Here is an 18,984-nt window from a genome sequence, read left to right as displayed (position 1 = left end):
CCTAAAGCAAGTGTCCTAAGTATGCTAAAGCTAATGCGTCACTGTTTCTCTCTATTTTTTCTTGTTCCCACCCTTCTCTACCCTGTCCTCTTCAATGTCTCATCTTCTCTCGTATAGCACCAGACCTGCCTCCATCTAAAAAGGCTGATATAGTGTTTTTGGTGGATGGCTCTATTAACTTGGGCAAGGACCACTTCAATGAAGTGATGTCGTTTATCATCAACCTAATTGATCTGTTCTTCACTGAGAGAGACAACCTGAGGATTGGCCTGGCACATTATGCCATAGACGTAACTGATGCCTTCTACCTCAACACCTACAAAAACAGGCAAGACATTGTTAGTGCTATTGGACGAGTGGAGTACAAAGGTGGACGAAGAATTAACACTGGTGCAGCCATTCGCCACATTCAAAATGTTCACTTCACCAAAGAAAAGGGCAGTAGGAAGGATGAAGGTACTCCTCAGATCCTAATGGTTATCACTGGAGGACGCTCAGCTGATGATAGCAAAACAGCAGCCCTTGGTCTGAAGAAAACTGGTGTGAGAATATTTGCTGTAGGAGTGGGTGACATTGAGAATGAGTTAGAAAACCTAGCAAGCGAGTCCTCCACTGTGGCTCGAGCAAGCACCTTTACTGAGCTTTCAGAGCTCAATGAGCAAATCCTGGAAACTTTGGATGATGAAGTGAAGGGGAAGCTGTGTGTTGGTGTGCCAGAACCTGCTAAAAGTAAGAGATATGTTTTCTTCTTGCTAGTGGACTTTGTTACTGAGCACTTTCACATTTTTTTGAAATTTGCAACTTAGAATTAAAAGTTTCAGATGTTTTCAGTGGTTCACAATAAATGCTGTTTTTTGACACATAACCGTGCTCTGTTTTGCAGCCTGCAGTGTAGAAGTGTTGGTGGGCTTTGATGTTGACGCCCAGAATATCTTCAGTGCTCAAACCAACCTCCAGAGCAAGATGGGTGCCATTCTGCAGAGGATTTCCAAGATGGTACCTATCAGTTGCTCATCAGGGCAGATTCCCTCTGTGCAAGTGGGCATGCTGGCCATGGACTCTGCCTCTGAGCCTGTCCTCCTGGAATTCACAGACAACGCTGATGAGCTGTTTGAAGACTTCAGAGCCCTACGCAATCGTGGCCCCTTTGTCCTCAATGGCAGGACCATCTCAGCTTACACAAATAGGTTCAAAACCAGACAGAATGATGCTGTGAAGGTTGGTTACTGAAACAGTTTAAAACAATGAAAATATTTGTGGAAAATGTGAGGAAGTGTGAAACTATATTGTGTCTCTCTCATAAAGGTTGTCATTCATCTGACTGATGGTCTTGATGCCCCATTGTCTGAAATGAAAAGACGAGTTGATGAACTTCAGCTGTCAGGTAAAAAGATTATGCAGTGAAAACTGCCTTTGATGAAATCATATTGATGTCATATCCAGAAGTAATCTGAGGATGAAAACGTTTTCACAACTTTTATAACTGCCAAACAGGAGTGAAGAGTTTAATCCTTGTCGGGCTGGAGCGGGTGCCTAAGTTTGAGGAAGCTTCGTTCCTGGAATTTGGGAGAGGTTTCAGGTACACAAGACCCCTACGAGTCAATATCATGGACTTGGACTATGAGCTAGCAGAAGAACTGGTGAGTTACTTATCAGTCAGACAGAAGACTTTCATATTTTTATGGTCTTGTTTTTAATTAATTCAACCTTTATTTGATATTTCTCTTCAATTATTTTATGGTTTTTATATCTTAAAATTGCTTGTACTATTATCAATGGTTTTAACTACCAGTATTTCATTTTGATTTTACCTCTTTTCATCTTTTTAGATTTGTATTGTTTATTGTTTGAATGTTTCCTATTTTTAGATGTCTTTTTGTTTTTAATATATTTTCTTGTAAAGCACTTTGAGCTGCATTTTATGTTATTATTATTACTTTTACTTTTCCCCTTTAATAAGTTAATATTTGTCTTATTTTGCTATGTAGGACAATATTGCAGAGAGGGAGTGCTGTGCAGTGCCATGCAAATGTACCGGCACCAGGGGACCCCGAGGGGGAGTTGGACCTCCAGGGCCTAAGGTATGCTCAAAGTCAAAAGAATAAAATACGTTTTCTTTCAAAGCCCCTTAATTATAACAGAAATTAAATGTTAACAGAAACTAAGACTTGGTTGTTTTGTCTTTCAGGGTAGTTCAGGATTACCAGGAAGCCAAGGACATCCTGGAGATGAGGGTGGACCTGTAAGTTTGATTGCCTTGCTTACGTATGTGGTCCTAATCTGAGTGTTTCCATGACAAATCTGCAAGCTCTTGCTGTAAACTGTCTTGATCTGCCGCTATTCTTTAAAGCGTTTTTTTTTTGCTCTAAAGCAGTTCATTAGCAATTTCAGTGTTTTTTTCTTAATTCTCTTCTTCATGTTCCTCCTGATTTCATCCTTCCTTGTGTTTTGTCAACATATTTATCTTTATTCTGTAATGACAGGGAGAGAGAGGTCCTCCTGGTGTAAATGGAACTCAGGGTTTCCAGGGATGTCCTGGGCAGAGGGGTGTCAAGGTAAAGGCATTGATATTATCTCTAACATTCACCTCAACCATATGTGTTAATTTAACTTGAAGATGTGATTATCTGCCTCTTATCTTTATTATAATTTTTAATATAACATTATTCTTTTCCTTTGCTCAGGGTTCTCGTGGCTACTCAGGAGAAAAGGTGAGTTTTTCTCCTCTTTTTAAAATCTTCATTATCATATAAAAGTGTCAGAAAAATGGCTGATGCATGAACTACCTAACCAACTGCTACCATGTTGCAGGGTGAATTTGGAGAAATTGGCCTTGATGGCATCAACGGAGAAGAGGTAAGTGTGTTTTATATTAGATTTTTCTCATTGAGTCCTGAACTTTTAATTTAACATGTCATACAGCATGCTTGTTGTAAGTAGCAGTGTGCCAAGTGAGCTCTACCATTCTTTTCATTTGACAATGACATGTGAACATGCTTTTGTTCATGCATTATTTGGGGCTTTAAGTGGCATCCGCATTATATTTTTAGGGCAAAAGTGGAGTGGGTGGACCCCCAGGAGACCGAGGAAACTCTGGCAGAAGAGTGAGTGATTTTAGCTTTTACTGTAGCTTCCAATTTTTCAACCTATTTTTATCTCATTTTGGTAGTACTGATAAATGCTCACTAAACTTTTTTTTTTTTTTTTTTTTTTTGCTTTTTGCTTTTAGGGTCCTAAAGGTGCCAAAGGACAATCAGGAGACATAGGGGAAATGGGAATCAGAGGAGACCCTGTGAGTTTTATTGAACAGATTATGGTGCCATTTAATGTCCAAATTAACAATTATCTATAAAATGATATATTGTTTTAAAGTGGCTATAGTTAATTTTTTTAATAATAACAATGTATCAAATGAAGTAAACAATATCAGAGGTGTTGCTCGTAGTGATGAACCTACAGAGAATAATCAGAGACTCTGCATCTCCCTCAGCTTTAAAGAGCTTTATACTGAGTTTCAGCTCAGTTTAGCTGTCTGGCTGCAACTTTACTGTTGTGGTTCACTCTCAGCGCTCTCATAGTGTCATTTTTGGTTGCAGCAGGCAGCTGTCTTCAGAGAAAAACCCACTGTACACTGCCTGTTCAGTACCAAATGGCAAACAGACACAGTCAGTGACTAGCCTGTGCACATAGTGGATCATTAAGCAGCTAAAGAGCCAGATATTTCCCTCAGGGGTTGGTAGAGACCAGAAACAGAGCTAAAAGAGAATGAATATTGGACTTAAATTCACCAGGTAGACAGAAACACAACTCCAAATGAAATTACTTTGTTGCTCCCTAACTGCTGGATGTGTGAACAAGCAACAATTTGCTATCAAGTTCAACATATCAGCTTAAAAGGAGATGTTGTGTCAAAGTTGTTTCTGTTACCCCCAAGTGGCCAACAAATCAGTTAATGCAGGTTTAAACATGAAGTGTTCTCAGCTGATTATACAGGGGTGTTATGTGCATTATTTGTTGAGTATTTTTGAATTTTTTAGTATGCATATACAGTACATGATAGTGTGAAAATCAGGGAAGTAGGTAGGGTTAGGCGATATGGACAAAATCAAATATCACAATATTTTTGACCGAATACCTCAATATCGATATTGTGATAATATTGTAGGAATGACTATTGGAGCTTTCACAAAATATTTACACAATTAGATTTTTAATAAATAATCATCAGTAAGGTGGATATAATGACTAAGTGGTTAAAGGCAAATAATAAAACAGCTAGAACAGTCTAGTAAGATCAGAAAATTCCATCACCTTACTGTAATGCAGCCTTTAAAACCATATCACAATATCAATATTTTATCAATATATTGCCCAGTCCTAGAAGTAGGTTGTTACTAATCACCTGTTATGAATTCCCAGCTTAGATTAGTCTTCGGTATGTTAGTGGATTCATTAAGTTACATTGACTCATTCCTTTCAACAATGGCCACTGATAAAAAACTATGGTGTGTGATCTTTTAGTATGTGAGAATTTTAATGTATACACCTCTCCCTCAGTCTGCCAGGCAGCTTGTATAACTTAGAACATGCTCTCAGTCAGCTTTCTTTCACAAATTGTGTTTTAGGGTTTTCGACTGTAGCTGAATTTGAACACGCAATTTCTGTCTAATAGGGTACAAGTGGACAGGATAACAACCGCGCAGGACCTAAAGGAGACCCTGGTGATGCTGGACCAGCGGTAATGCCCCCCTTCACACATTGTATTGTAGAAAAATCCTGCAGCATTGTGCTATTAAGCAATTCAACATGGCTGTTTGTGTTTGTATGAGTTTGTTTTACTGAGATGTCTGTTCTGAAATGATAGGGAGACCCTGGTCAGGATGGAAAGAGGGGAACACCTGGAGAAGCTGGAAGACGGGTAAACAATTTTTCCATGTACATTCTCTCTGTTGTATATTTGTTACCACTGTTTTTTTTTTAAATTAACCTGGACTTATTTCCACTCCGACTTCATTAGGGTCCCGATGGCAGAAGAGGCCCGCCTGGACAAGCTGTAAGTCCCTTTTAAGCAATATTATCCAGTTTCTAACTGTTATTGTAGTGATCACAGTAATTTTAACATTTTGCTTCTTGCATTTCATTAAGGGAAATCCCGGAAATCCAGGAGCTGATGGTGTTCAGGGAGAGCCTGGTATTGGAGGATCTAGAGTAAGTCTGGCACTCTTTACGCAGTGTTTGGCAGATTATTCAATCTACAAATACACGTGCCAAAATGTGTATCATGGCAAATGCTGTCATCGGAATTTACTGTTAACACTTTTCTTGGCTGCAGTAGCAATATGACACATTGTTTTGACTGGACTGTGACTGGACTATTTATATATCTATGAATGTGTGTTCATTCTTTACTCATGGGTTGGTAGTTCAATGCAAAGAAACTGGTGCATCATCTCTGTGTGGTTTGTCTATTTCAAGGGTCCAGCTGGACCAAATGGTGCACCGGGACCCAGAGGAGAAGATGGGAACCCAGGACCCAGGGTGAGTGAACCTCTTAAATCTTTTGCTTTGTCTGCCACATACTGAACACATAATAATTCAAGTGTAGTTAAGTGTATTTACAAAGTGCATTTAAAACAAGCATCACTTTTGCATCAAGGTAAAAAAAAAAAAAAAGCATTAGAGAAAAAACACAGCCGAAATATTTGCATTTCATGCCCAAACACTAACACTGTGCCTACCACACATTGCAAAACTTACAGAAATTCATGTGCACAGTATATTTCATTGTGAGGAAAGGAATGTCTTCTAATGTCCCAACGTTTTGTTTTCTAGGGTCCCGGAGGTATCCCAGGTCCTGCTGGAGATAAGGGCAGAAGAGGACCTCTTGGTCGCAAGGTATTGAGTGGAACAAAATTTGCCATGGCTTATGTTCTTCAATAACAGGCGTGTTTCATTTATAAACACACAGGCCTAAGCCTAGCTCTCTCACATTACTGAGCACACATGTGTAGCCTATTTGAGCAAACATGAAAGCACTATAAGAAAACATCAAGGCTCCGCTGAAGATCTACTGCAAAAAAAAAAAAAAAAAAGCATATGATCCTAATTAACTCTACTGAGACTGACCTGATAGCTTCAAGAAATATTCACTCTTAATTTAAAGCTTTGACATTTTCTTTGAGTCTTTGGCTATTTCTGTCTCTGTCTCATTCTCTGTATGTGGTTATGTCTGCGCCTTTGTAGGGAGAGCCAGGAGAGCCCGGACCTAAAGGTGTTATAGGACCCCTTGGCCCCCGTGGAGAGTCTGTAAGAATGAAACCACCCATTTTTAGCATGTACCATCCTCTAAAACTGGTGAAAATGAAAAATAATCCTCTGGGTGTATGCTTAATAATACAATGGATGATTATTTGATCATCTTCTTTATAGTTGTTCTTGGGAAAGAGAACAGCCTTGGCAGGAGAGCTTATGATTTAAGATATAAGGCTGCAAGCTTAAGAAGCTTGCATTACTGTCATGGGTGATTTAAAGCAAGACTTATGTTGCCATGGCTTTCTAAGAATGTATATGTGATGTGTTTAATCAAGTATTTTTACTGTTATTTCCTTATTCCATGTGTTCTGTCTTTAAAGAATACCAAAGCATAGTATCACATCACACTGTGATGTTGGGACAAAGAGGGAGGTGGGGAGTGGGTTGCTCTTGTTTTCCTTTTACTACCAAGAGTGCATGCATTCTGAATTAATGAGCACTCTACAAAGAAAAACATATGGGTCCAGCAATCTTTATCTTGATTTCCTTATAGGGTGAAGATGGCAGAGATGGGTTTGGTGTCGCAGGGCCCAAAGGAAGAAAGGCAAGTGAATTGTGACCTCTAGTAAAATACATATGGTGATCAGAAGGTTTGGCTTAATTTTAATTTAGGTTAAGATCAGATTTTTCATTAAATATCCAATGAAATGTAGAATGTTACAAACACCTTTCCCACCTTTCCTTTCCCAAACACACACACACACATATCCCTTCTATGCTACTGAATAGTATTATGAAGACTGCCATGGCTTTAGCTCATTTGAAGATTATTAATGAATCACTTCACTATTACAAATCTCAAGACATATACTGTTATAGACTCATTCAATGGGGCAATTATCACAATACTTAAAGTATGTATGAATTTTATCTCTACAGGGTGATGACGGTTTCCCAGGATTCCCAGGACCAAAGGTAATGGAAAACTGACTCTTAAATACTCTTACATAGGGTAGCAAATAATGATTATTTTCACTATTGATTCATCAACTAATCGATTGGTCAATAAAATATCAAAAAACACACAAAAAAAAAAAAAAATCACAATTTTCGAGAGCCCAAAATCAAATGAACTGCTTTGTCAGAGCAACAGTCCAAAACCTGAACATATTGAATTTATTAAAATGTATTACCATGAAAAGCAGTTAATTCTCAAAATTGAGAACCCCAACACCATTTTTGCTTAAAGAATGACCCACATCCTCATTTTCATTTATTCTCTTTACTTCCATCACTGCAGGGAGCAGCTGGTGAAGCCGGCACCAAGGGCGGACCTGGACCCAGAGGAAATCGTGGACAGAGGGTAAGCTTCGAGACCCCTTTTAGATTAAGTTAGTATATTCCAAATGCCACAATAGGTATTGTATGGTGTCACTTTGCAAAGTCCTCAAACACTCAGCTTGTTCAAGAGCAACACTGGACATATGTTTGACGCGATACAGTAGAGGACTGGTTTTCATGTGATTCAAATATAGTGTACATTCTTGGCAGTGAGTGAGTTGAATGAGCATGTACATTAATGTTGGCACTTTGACAGTTGAATAGCTCTCGGAGTGAATTATTTTTTTCACACTGTTTATTCTTTCCAGGGTGTCTCTGGGGATATTGGTCCACCCGGACAGAAAGGAGAGGTTGGATATCCTGGGGCATATGTAAGCAACTTAAAAATTTTATAATCAGTGTACATTCCTATGAATGACGCAGTGCCACCATAGCAGAATATGTGTATTCATAATTTATAATATATACTATCTTGAGTGGGCTATTTATGCTTGTATCTTCTCTTGGATTCAAACTTACAACATACAGCACATTATATATTCATTATATACTGCACAACATAATATTGTTCTTAACGTGATTTAACATAAATAATAGTATTATATAAGCAGTACAAAAAACAAAGTGTTTTATTTCTCCCACCATGTCCAGCTGTTAACACAACTGTTTTTGTTCCCTCAGGGTCAGAAAGGACCGAGAGGACAAGGTGTTGTGGTAAGTGCTCATTTATCAAACTGACTAAAATTGCATTGCATGAACAAAGCTCATGAGAGCTCATGCCTGGTGTCTGTGTGTCTCTTTCAACATTTGTCTTCAAATGTCTCTTTGTCCTCAGCAATGTGACCTGGTCAAGAAGATCAGAGAAAACTGTCGTAAGTATATTTCAATATCTATCAACAATATCATACAATAACAATGATAAGCAATGATGTTCGTGTGTTTGTGTACTACAAAAAATGTCTTACCAAGTTTTGTGTCCCTCTCTTCACCAGCTTGCTGTTACGGTAAGTACATAATAAACTGTCATAGTTTTCATAGGAATATAACTATTTGAATGACTGTATATATGCTGTATCCACTACTCTGCAGAGAACTAAATGCTCTATGTGTACTCCATTAGGTCAGCAGGAATGTCCGCTCTACCCCACTGAGTTGGCCTTTGCCCTGGATGCCTCTCAGGGCATTGGCCGTCCTATATTCAACAACATGCGTGACACAGTCCTGAGTCTTGTCGAAAACATCACCATCACTGAGAGCAACTGTCCAAGAGGAGCACGCGTTGCTTTGACCCTGTACAACAACGAAGTGACCACTGAGATCCGGTTCGCTGATAGGCTGAAGAAACGTGAACTGGTACAGCGCATTGAGGGATTGCAGCCCCTGCAGACACGCAAGGAACGCAGCATGCACACGGCCATGAAGTTTGTGGCCCATAACACCTTCAAACGGGTGCGCAGTGGCTTCCTCACGAGGAAGGTGGCCATCTTCTTTGTCGGTAGCCAGGTCAAGGACACACAAGAAATTACGAATGCAGCTCTCCGCCTCCATGATTCTGGAATTGCCACTCTGTTCTTAGTCAGCCGTGAAGACAGACAACTTAGCAGAGCATTGCAGGTAAAACAAAACAGATACCTCAAAGGGGAACATTACAGTACACATGTTTTAAAGGCATATTTACAGTATCTGTCTTGAATGAATTAAATTATATTGTACATTGTATTTTCAACAACATGTTTTGCTCCTCTCTACACACCAGGTCAACAACACTGCTCTGGCCCAGGTAATTGTACTTCCCAGCGCTGGAAGTGCACAGTACAATTCAGTCCTCCAAAAGGTTATGAACTGCCATGTCTGCCTAGGTAAGAGCTCTATGTTTCGGCAGTAACAGTGACATTGTAGTTGAGGCATATTGTTTCATTTTTTACTCAGTTTTTTTCAAAGATTGTCTTGATCTGATTTATTGCCACCACACATCCCCCCCAAAAATCAATTTCTATTCAGAAAAATCTGTGAACAACTGAAAATGGAGAAAAAATTCAGGATTTTTGTAGTTATTTGTTTATATTAAAAATGTAAGAAAAATAGAAAAAAATCCCTGGTGTATGAGTAAAATTGCTTAAGCAAGCTGGATGACCCCAGTACATCCTTTTCAGACTGATCGATTTAGACATAATAAAAATCATGACAAAATATCCAAAACAAAATTCTATGTCCTCCTTTTCTAGACGTCTGCTCTCCAGACCAGATTTGTGACTATGTGCCCCCATCGGCCAGCCGAGATAAGCGATCTTTCACCACGGACGTGGATATCGACATGGCTTTTGTCATGGACAGCTCTGAGTCTACATACCCAGCCGTCTTCACTGAGATTAAACGCTACATAGCGCACATGGTGGAGCACCTACAAGTGTCTTCAAATCCCAAATCATCTGTTCATCATGCTAGAGTGTCAGTGATCCAGCAAGCACCTTATGAGTTCCTTTACAACCAATCTGGCTCTCCCATCCATGTGGATATTGGCTTGACCGATCACCATTCCTCTCAGAATATTGTCAAATTTCTGCTGGAGAAGACACCGCAGCTAGAAGGTGGCCGATCACTGGTAGCGGCTATTCAATCGACAGTGGAACAGGTGTTTGAGAAGGCGCCTCTCCAACGTAACCGGAAAGTACTCGTGCTCTTTGTGACAGGAAGTGTGGAAGAGGAAGGGCAGCAGCTGGTGCGTATTGCTACTGAGATCAAGTGCAGAGGCTACTTCCTGGTCATCATGGGTGTGAGTGAAACACTGAGTGCTGGAGATGTCCGTGTCTTGTCAAGCATGGCCAGTGAGCCTTCAGATGTCTTCTTCAAGAGGCTGGACAGCCTCTCACACTTTTATGATAAACACATTCAGACCTTTGGCCAGCTTCTGCCAAAATACATCAGCAGTAAGTACTCACAGATTTGAGTTTTAATGCACTTTTTTATATAATGTTTTAGTATTAATGCCATTAATTGCATCAGGTTAATCATGTCCCTGTGAGTGAGATTCTGTGTTCTGTATTGTGTGTCTTTTCAGTCGAAAATGCTTTCTACATGTCCCCTGAAGTCTCCAAAAACTGCACGTGGTTCCAGAGTGACCAGCCACTAAAAAACCCTTTTACATCGACCCACCAACAGGAGTAAGTTTTGTGATTTTGTCATTGTTCACTGTCAATTTGTTGGAAACACTGGTGGTTAAATTCATTATTTATTGTTGCATTTATAGGAAACATCAGAAACATCAGAAACATCATGAGAATCACCAAGCAGTTCATCCAGTAAAGCACAAAGGTGAGATTGTGGATACATTAAAATGAACTTCAACTACACTAAGTGCTGTTTGATCTGGAGTGGTTAGGTTCAGAGGTTCAATTTATTCATCCATAAGAGCATGGAAATTACAGTGCTCCTGTCCTCATCTACCCATACTGATGACCAAAATGCAGTAAATAAATACCCACATGTAAACTAAAAACAACACAAAAATGAAAAAAAATATAACATCAAAGAAAAATAGATTAAAATCCTAATTGATTTCCCTACAACGTTCTGGTGAAACAGTTATATCCCTTGTGGGATAAAAGAGAAGGTTGTCTTAACAACTATTTCTGTTTTCTTCACTGTGACTCATACATAATCAACTGCTAACACTGATGGCCCAACAATCAGCAATCAGCACCATTGTCCAATCTTCTCTCAGACTTGTTATACAGCTTCACAACAGAAAATGTACAAGTACTTCTAAAAATATAACAGTAGATGAAAAGTAACATTATGTTAGTCATACTGACATTCACAACAACCTGTGATTTTATTTGTCCTGCGTTGACACCACTATGTCTTACCTCCCTCAGACGCAGATGAGCTACACGTCTCTAACATCACTTCCAGCAGCATTAAATTACGTTGGACCAGCCCAGACCCCAAGCTCTTTGTCTACTTTGAGGTGGTGGTGACACGGCTGAATGACCATACCCTGGCACTGAAGACCAACGTGTCAGGCACAGAGCTTACTGTGGACAACTTAGAGAGTGCTCAGTCATATCACGCTGTGGTCACAGCTCACACTGCAGATGGTCACATTGTCTCCACCCGCAAAGGCATCGTCACTACCAGTAAGGCCACAAGCAAAAATATGAAAATATAAACACAAGAGATTGCAAGAGGTTGACTCCCTGCTAGCATATACACATTTCAGGACAGTGGAGAATGGTGAAGATAATAATCAAAAACTCAGGCAGTTGTTATTGTGCCTGAACTACTTTCCAGGATTCATTGCATTATTTTAACTGCTCCATAAATACTTTTTTCACTTTGACAGAAGCAGCAGAGCATAAACCAGCCAGCCAAGGTACCAGTACTGTAAATACCACACCACTGGACAGACCAGAGACTGGTGAGCATACCGTTTAGATGCATATCATATTTGCTTTAACCTGTAATTTTATTTTTACAATAATAATGCTTATCACAGTTTATACGTTATATCATATCATAATTTTTATGTTATTTCTGACGACCTCTGACCTCATCACCACATATCAGAATGGTGATGCACTTTAAATTTTCAACATAAATCCTTTTTTTTTTTCCTCCACATTCACATTTGGTGCATTAAAGCTAATGGTCTCTCGCTTCATTACAGTACAGCTGTAAAAAAAAAGCAATATTTCAGCTGAACCACTACACAAATGTGTTATTAATAAACTCACTAGTACATGCCAGAATATGCTGTTGGTTTCTCAGGAAAACTTATGGAATCTACAACTCAAGCAACGAAACAACTGAGGTTGTAATATGTGTAAGAATAAATGCTTAGTTGGAAAATAGAAGCACTGAAGAGGATTTACAATGTACATATTTACTTCACTTTTAGGAGTGAAGCTTTGCAGCTGCTGTAAAGCTTCACTCTTAAAGTAGAAGGCACAAAACCTAACATCTTTACTGGCTTTAAATCAGGAGGTTCTGTGAAGAGGAAAGCTTCTGCACTTGCACAAACATTCAAATATTGTTTTAAGAAAAGTTGCCTTTATTATAAAAGTTAGTCATTTAACTGAGTTCTGTATTTTGATACCCCCAATGTCAGCATTTTATTTTATAAGCACTCTGCAATTTACAGTATGTTGTCCCACAGAGGAAATGACAGATAATGCAGCCAAGACCCCAGTGGGTTCTGTGTTTTCTCATAATTTGAAGTATTTCTGGGGTCGACTTATGGGACTTGTCACATGCAGATAACCTGAACCACACAGCCCTGCGAATCCTAGATGACTAGAATGAACTAACATTAAACAGTAGCTGTAGTTACAACTAACTCATTTTTCATTTCACCTATGGAAATCTAAACCTCTTTCTTTCTACTCATTTTCTACTTTTAATTTTCAAATACCCAAACTCTTAATAATGCCCTCTGGAGAATGTCATGTCATGTTGAATGCAATTTTCTTCCCTGCAAGAATGAACCATATCAGCACTAAGACTCATTTGACCCAACCAGACCCTTTTGAATACCTCTAAGCTTGTACTGTAGTATGAATTAAGCCATTACCAGCAACTTGTTTTTTAACAGCGCAACTGAGTAACTGCTGTATGCCTGATGTAGTTGTACATGAAACTTTAACACAAACTCATCCTCTCTCTCTGTCTGTTCTCCACCACTGCTGTTGTTTTTGCATGTTCTAATGAATGAATTTGCAGACCCATGCTCATTTGACTATGACGCTGGAATGCCATGCAAAGACTATCAGGCTAAGTGGTTCTTTGACAGAAGGTACAGCGTCTGTAGCCAGTTCTGGTATGGAGGTTGTGGAGGCAATGACAATAGGTTCGACACTGAGGCCCTCTGCTTGAAACGCTGCATGAGGTCAGGTAAGTGGTTGTTGCTGCCAGGCTCACTGAGGGAATGTGCTGCGTCCTGGTGTGATTGTGTAATCTAACGCAGCATATGATGAGCTTCAACCCCAGATACAAAACCTACAATTGTCAGTTTGCTAAACCCCCAACAGCAACTGCTCGATCCTACTGTAGTTTAGAAACTGTGACCTGGCACAGCAGGCCTGTCAAGGTTTGGATCATTCCACATGCCAAAATGGTGTGCATGTGGCTTTAATAAGTGTTTTTAAGTTTTTAACATCTTTCCAAAACCAAAGACACAAAAGCAAAAGTGTGTTTATTATGCCTTGCTAAGTAGCTACCTACAGAAGTAACCTAGTGTTATTTCTAGAGGCAGGAGGCTTGTCATTAGCTAACCATATTATGATACTGGGTTACAGGTTACTTCAGAAAAATACCTGCTCAGGAATGGAACATTCACTGCGTAGGAGCCAATGTGCTAGTATATCTGCTATCATCATCCTCAAAGCCTTTTCTCCTTTAAAAGTGAAGCATACTGTTTTAAACTTACCAAACCATACAAGGATTATGTTAGAACAAATAACATTTCAATTACATTTACATTCGTAATACTATACTGTAATACTAGTTGTACCCTGCAATACACAAACAATTATGCAAATTGTTGTTCATGTCCACAAAATGTAACTTTTAGCCTGGGACATGCAGGCTAAAAGTTAGCCTTGGTCTTTTAGCCTGATATCATGTATGTAGCCATGATGTGTATATTTAAGAACCTTTTACAGGTGTCTCATTTAAAAATGTATCAGCTGGAAACACTATTAAAAAGTCTGCTGGAGTTTTAGCATTAGCCTTCACTAGTAAACTGCAACTAATAAAATCTACTAGAATCAGTCGTCATTTGAGGAGACGATGATGAGATTATTTCAGATTCAGATGAAACATCCCTTTTTTTTATTAAGTGTGTGATTGAAGACCAGTTGTTTTAAAAAATGACTGAATTTTGAGTTAACAGTGGCTAAATCTGCCACTGTTACAGTCAATTAAAAACAGCTAAACAAATTTTACACTTATACTTGACATAATGTTTTATATTTTAAAGAGGAGATAGTAAAATGATAGTAAAAATGTCCTTTAAGCTGACTAAATGAGTTATGCGGAAAATGAGGATTCCATCTGCATACAGAAGAATAAGTGTGCTGTGGAGTTAAAGTAGAAGTGAAACTGCCAATGTTGGATCATTTGTGACAGATAATGGAGATTGCATCTGAGTAAATATCTGGACATTTATATCCACAGTGCACTTGAAACCATGTTGGTGAAAGTCTGCTCCTTTTAAGATTTATATTTGATTGTTTCCACAGTGCCAGAGTCAAAGCCTCAGCCCAAAGTGCAACAGGTTGAGCAGGTGGAGATCCTCCCGGCTCCTGGTAAGACCTGATAAACACTCACTGAAACACCTTGAATAATATGGCCTATCATGTTACTGTTCCTTCCCTTCTAACACCCTGTTTTGAAGACATAACTGACTTTGATGTGAGTGTATATATGCAAATGTTTGCCAATATGAAAGAAAAAAGCACTTCCTTCCTGGTCTAGTTTAAACAAGCAAATCCACATCCTCAAACACAATTTAAATCAGACCTTTTCAGACCACATCTGATGTTGGGCATATATTTGGACATCAAATCACCAGCGTTATACGTTATATCACTGTTGCATAATTCAATTTTCTCCAACTGTGCTCACTTTGTAAAACAAGAAGTCCTTTGTATTCAACTGCAAACCCGCCCACCCCCCCCTATTGCCTTGACTGACGGAACAAGTGAAACACCAAGCATGGAAAAATGAGAAGGTTATACATTTGTCACAGTAGTGAGCCAAGTCATAACCACGGAGAAAATGAATGGAAAGCCTTGTTCACTGGTTCATTGTTTTTTGGGGGGGTTTTTTGGCAGCAGCCCTCACACAAAACAAGTTCAATTTGTCAGTACCTCATTAGTGCTGGAGTAAATTGGCACAAGATACTTACAGTAATGCAGAATGTACCCGAAACCAAATGTGCTGTATCTCATGACTATGGAAGAAGTCTTCTGGGTTGGAAGTGCTTTTGTTCTTTCCTTGAAGCATTTATAGGCATTATACAGTTTTCCATTCCACAACACAAACAGGTCACTGTACTCATCTTCATCTCTTCCTTACTACCCATTATGTATAATGGTAATGATATCTTTACTGCTGATTGCACCCTTTCATTTAGGATATTTATAGTAACTTAAAGCATACAGCATTGCCAGGAAGTTGCACATGCTGTCATACCTTTACTGATTGCTATTCTTTCTCACGTCCTTCACAGCGGCCTCTACAGCTGTGGACATTTGCCAGCTTCCCAAAGAGGAAGGTACTTGTGCCAAATTTGTCCTCAAGTGGCACTATGATGCCCCCAGCAAGAGCTGCACACGCTTCTGGTACGGAGGCTGTGGTGGAAACCAGAATCGCTTTGACTCACATGAGCAGTGTGAAAAGGCTTGTGGAAAACGAGGTACGTATTCAAAATAGTAATTTTCTATATTTTTCTCAGTGTCAACAAATCTAATGTGACCTCCATTGTTATCCAAAATCTATTAAAAAAGAAGATGCTAAAAATAAGAAATAAAGAACTATTGTGTAAACAATGCATCAGTGCCATACGTTCAGGATTGTTTGGTTAAAAGGTGCCACTTCGATTATTAATTCAGTTATAATTTGGTGCAGTCACTGTTAGATTACAGTAGTTGTCAAAGTGTTTGAAACATAATCTTAATATGAGGCTAACCAAGTTTTTCTTTTCCTTTTCTCACCAGCACCCGTCAAACAAGGAGTCATCGCTGCGATAAGAACATAGGACAAAAAGTACAAACATGGCCAGCTTTTACCTCTGTGTAGGGGATTCTGAGGAGAAACATCCAACATGGCCATACCATAAGGATGCAATACCAAAGCAATGGTGGATGCACTGGATTCCACAAAAATAGACTTTATCCCCCAAATTCTTGAAATAGTCTTTTTCACAGCAAGAAGGAAGGCAACACGATTTGCTGCATGATTTGTTTTAACCTACTGGTGCTACATAGTATGTTTGTTTTAAAAGATGGAGTTGTTAAGTGCATTCGGTGTTGTAATGTCAAGTTTCCTGGAACATCATATGAGTATTTTTTAAAATGCAGTTTTATAATTAAGCAAGAAACATATATGAATATCTTGGACAAAGATTAGCAATAAATCATTACACGCAGGACTGGCATTAATCAATGCAGTAATCTCTTTTTTTATATGTATTTTTACATTCAACATTCACATAGCAACATTGGCTTTCATATTTTTTTTCACTTGATCCCTGTGGAATCATTCCTTCACTATGTCACAGAATCCATAGCAATGTTTACACAAGTCTTGTATGGCGGTGTGTGTATTAAAATGACAGTGACCAGCTGTTAGGATGCAAAAAATATTAATGTAACATTAAGTGCACTTCTGGATCCACTGCCTCAAACACACAAGTTCCAGCTATTGAAATATGGAATGTACTTGTCAAGCTGTTTTTATTTTTGGTTTAAATGAAATTTGTGTTTCATCTGGGTATAGGAGAAATAAAAGTGAACTAGACTTTCTAATAAACATGAGCAACTGATTCATTTCTTTCTTGTTTTGAATTAAGTCTTAGGAAATACAAAGGAAGTACACACATATATTTATAGTAACTGAAGATTGCATAAAACCAGAGGCTACTTGAAATCCATGAATGTCATCTTTTGTTTATTTTAAAGGGGTTTAAAATGAGGGAATGAGGGTTCACATTACTGCTCACATTACATTCAATTGTCAGTTATTTTTTTAGTGTTTAGTTGTTGGGTTTTTTAATACCAGTAATTACATGGTTTTCTTATTTTTGTAGATAAGTTCTGTCTTAGTACAATAGTCACATGCCCATATGTACAATTAAATACTTTCTGGTTGAAATTGTGTCCATGCTAGCCTCAAAGAGATCCTTTCCTAAAGTGATTTCAATAGAGATGAGAAACAAAATCCACAGTCCTCTTTCTTTGCAAAATTGCACTCTGAAGTTCAGCTGAAGCTAATATGAGGCCTCAGCAGTTCGAGTTAGACAAATCGAGTGTGTCAATCTTCCAAAACGTTGAGCCCTTTTAGAATGAGGTTACCACTCTGTGCCTCAACAGACAGTGTCTGCTTTCTAAGCTACAGCAGAAGGAAAGTATCACAAAGAAGGAATTTTATACTAAAGGGATTGTAACACTGGCAGATCCCCACTTGATCTGTCCGACTCAGACTGATGAAGCCATAAAATTAGCTTTGACGGGAAAAGGACTGTGGACCTTTCCCCCCAATCACTTGAAATTGCTCTGCTATGGACAAGAGAAACAATTAAAGTGAACAAAATCTCTTGAAATGCACATACAGTATGAGCATGTGAGTATTATTTTAGGACACACTTGAAGAAATGAACACAAATATCCTTTAAACCCCCCCATAAATATTTATCTTTGTAAATGACCGATTCCAAAAGCATCATTAAACAAGTATCAAAACAAAATTCTTTGAGTACTTAGGAAAATTTCATTGGCACAAAAGTGTAAGCGCTACATGCTGTCTCTGAAGAAAAGAAAAGCCTCATAAAATATAATACAGTAACGTCCCTGTCTCTGCCTTCTGCTTGTGAGATTGGTTTGACTTCCTGGGTCAGGAGCCAATAGGCAGAGTCGAAGAGGACATCAGGAAACTACCTACACCTGAGTGGTTGAGGCTTCAGCATATTTAAGTGACTTTAATGATACCTTCTCTCTCTTCCTCCCAGGCCTCCACCAGTGAGTTTGCTTAGGGTTTTGTTTGCATGCATCACACACAACACTCATCCACACACTCCATTCATAAGTGACCAGGCTGACTAACATTATAGTCTTTTATCTTAAGTTGACAATAAATGTCATTTTCACAAAATGTATTCATGTGTGATACCCTTTTTTGTCACTGACCCTGAGCCAGATAATACTCTCAGTAGAGTAAGAAATGAGGTTTAGGAAATATTTAAGGGTTTTGGGGGAGTATGGAAGTGGAAGCTTCTTTATTCAAACAGCATTATGCTGAATCAAAGCCCAACGTTTCAAGTTATATCTTCATCAGGGGCCAAAAAAGAATAATGAAAACCACTTTATATACAGTTGTGCTCATAAGTTTACATACCCTGGCAGAATCTGTAGGATGTGCACCATTCATAGTGACCATAAAGTTCAATTTTGGTCTCATCACTCCAAATAACTTTGTTCCAGTAGTTTGGAGGCTTGTCTAGGTGCTGTTTGGCACATTGTAAGCGGGCTGTTTTGTGGCAACTTGACTGCGCATCCCATTTTTGTTCAAGTACCTCCTACCCTACTTTCAGCTGACGTTGCATGTGGGTTTTTCTCTGCAACCTGAACAATTTTCCTGGCAATTGTGGCTGAAATCTTTGTTGTTCTACCTGAC

At 38.8% G+C, this 18,984-nt stretch overlaps 1 protein-coding gene across 1 annotated transcript in view; it reads left to right on the top strand.

Annotated features, from left to right (window-relative positions):
• Positions 1 to 17,137, top strand: part of LOC121906878 — a 39,113-nt gene extending 21,976 nt beyond the window's left edge. Inside the window, exons 23-58 of the mRNA XM_042426064.1 lie at positions 118 to 729; positions 884 to 1,218; positions 1,306 to 1,384; positions 1,495 to 1,640; positions 1,989 to 2,081; positions 2,189 to 2,242; positions 2,484 to 2,555; positions 2,685 to 2,711; positions 2,812 to 2,856; positions 3,051 to 3,104; positions 3,230 to 3,292; positions 4,673 to 4,738; positions 4,865 to 4,918; positions 5,018 to 5,053; positions 5,146 to 5,208; positions 5,476 to 5,538; positions 5,833 to 5,895; positions 6,244 to 6,306; positions 6,806 to 6,856; positions 7,192 to 7,227; positions 7,553 to 7,615; positions 7,902 to 7,964; positions 8,275 to 8,307; positions 8,429 to 8,465; positions 8,586 to 8,597; positions 8,714 to 9,207; positions 9,350 to 9,452; positions 9,819 to 10,520; positions 10,652 to 10,754; positions 10,841 to 10,905; positions 11,469 to 11,729; positions 11,936 to 12,010; positions 13,312 to 13,482; positions 14,832 to 14,897; positions 15,824 to 16,009; positions 16,311 to 17,137. Coding sequence (XP_042281998.1) covers positions 118 to 729; positions 884 to 1,218; positions 1,306 to 1,384; positions 1,495 to 1,640; positions 1,989 to 2,081; positions 2,189 to 2,242; positions 2,484 to 2,555; positions 2,685 to 2,711; positions 2,812 to 2,856; positions 3,051 to 3,104; positions 3,230 to 3,292; positions 4,673 to 4,738; positions 4,865 to 4,918; positions 5,018 to 5,053; positions 5,146 to 5,208; positions 5,476 to 5,538; positions 5,833 to 5,895; positions 6,244 to 6,306; positions 6,806 to 6,856; positions 7,192 to 7,227; positions 7,553 to 7,615; positions 7,902 to 7,964; positions 8,275 to 8,307; positions 8,429 to 8,465; positions 8,586 to 8,597; positions 8,714 to 9,207; positions 9,350 to 9,452; positions 9,819 to 10,520; positions 10,652 to 10,754; positions 10,841 to 10,905; positions 11,469 to 11,729; positions 11,936 to 12,010; positions 13,312 to 13,482; positions 14,832 to 14,897; positions 15,824 to 16,009; positions 16,311 to 16,351 — 4,550 coding nt within the window. The 3' untranslated portion in view covers positions 16,352 to 17,137. The remainder of the gene's footprint in view (positions 1 to 117; positions 730 to 883; positions 1,219 to 1,305; positions 1,385 to 1,494; positions 1,641 to 1,988; positions 2,082 to 2,188; positions 2,243 to 2,483; positions 2,556 to 2,684; positions 2,712 to 2,811; positions 2,857 to 3,050; positions 3,105 to 3,229; positions 3,293 to 4,672; positions 4,739 to 4,864; positions 4,919 to 5,017; positions 5,054 to 5,145; positions 5,209 to 5,475; positions 5,539 to 5,832; positions 5,896 to 6,243; positions 6,307 to 6,805; positions 6,857 to 7,191; positions 7,228 to 7,552; positions 7,616 to 7,901; positions 7,965 to 8,274; positions 8,308 to 8,428; positions 8,466 to 8,585; positions 8,598 to 8,713; positions 9,208 to 9,349; positions 9,453 to 9,818; positions 10,521 to 10,651; positions 10,755 to 10,840; positions 10,906 to 11,468; positions 11,730 to 11,935; positions 12,011 to 13,311; positions 13,483 to 14,831; positions 14,898 to 15,823; positions 16,010 to 16,310) is intronic.
• Positions 17,138 to 18,984: the final 1,847 nt, after the last annotated feature.

This window comes from Thunnus maccoyii, chromosome 11 (genome assembly GCF_910596095.1).
Source record: "Thunnus maccoyii chromosome 11, fThuMac1.1, whole genome shotgun sequence".
NCBI lineage: Eukaryota > Metazoa > Chordata > Actinopteri > Scombriformes > Scombridae > Thunnus > Thunnus maccoyii.
This window is presented reverse-complemented; position numbering and strand designations above follow the sequence as displayed.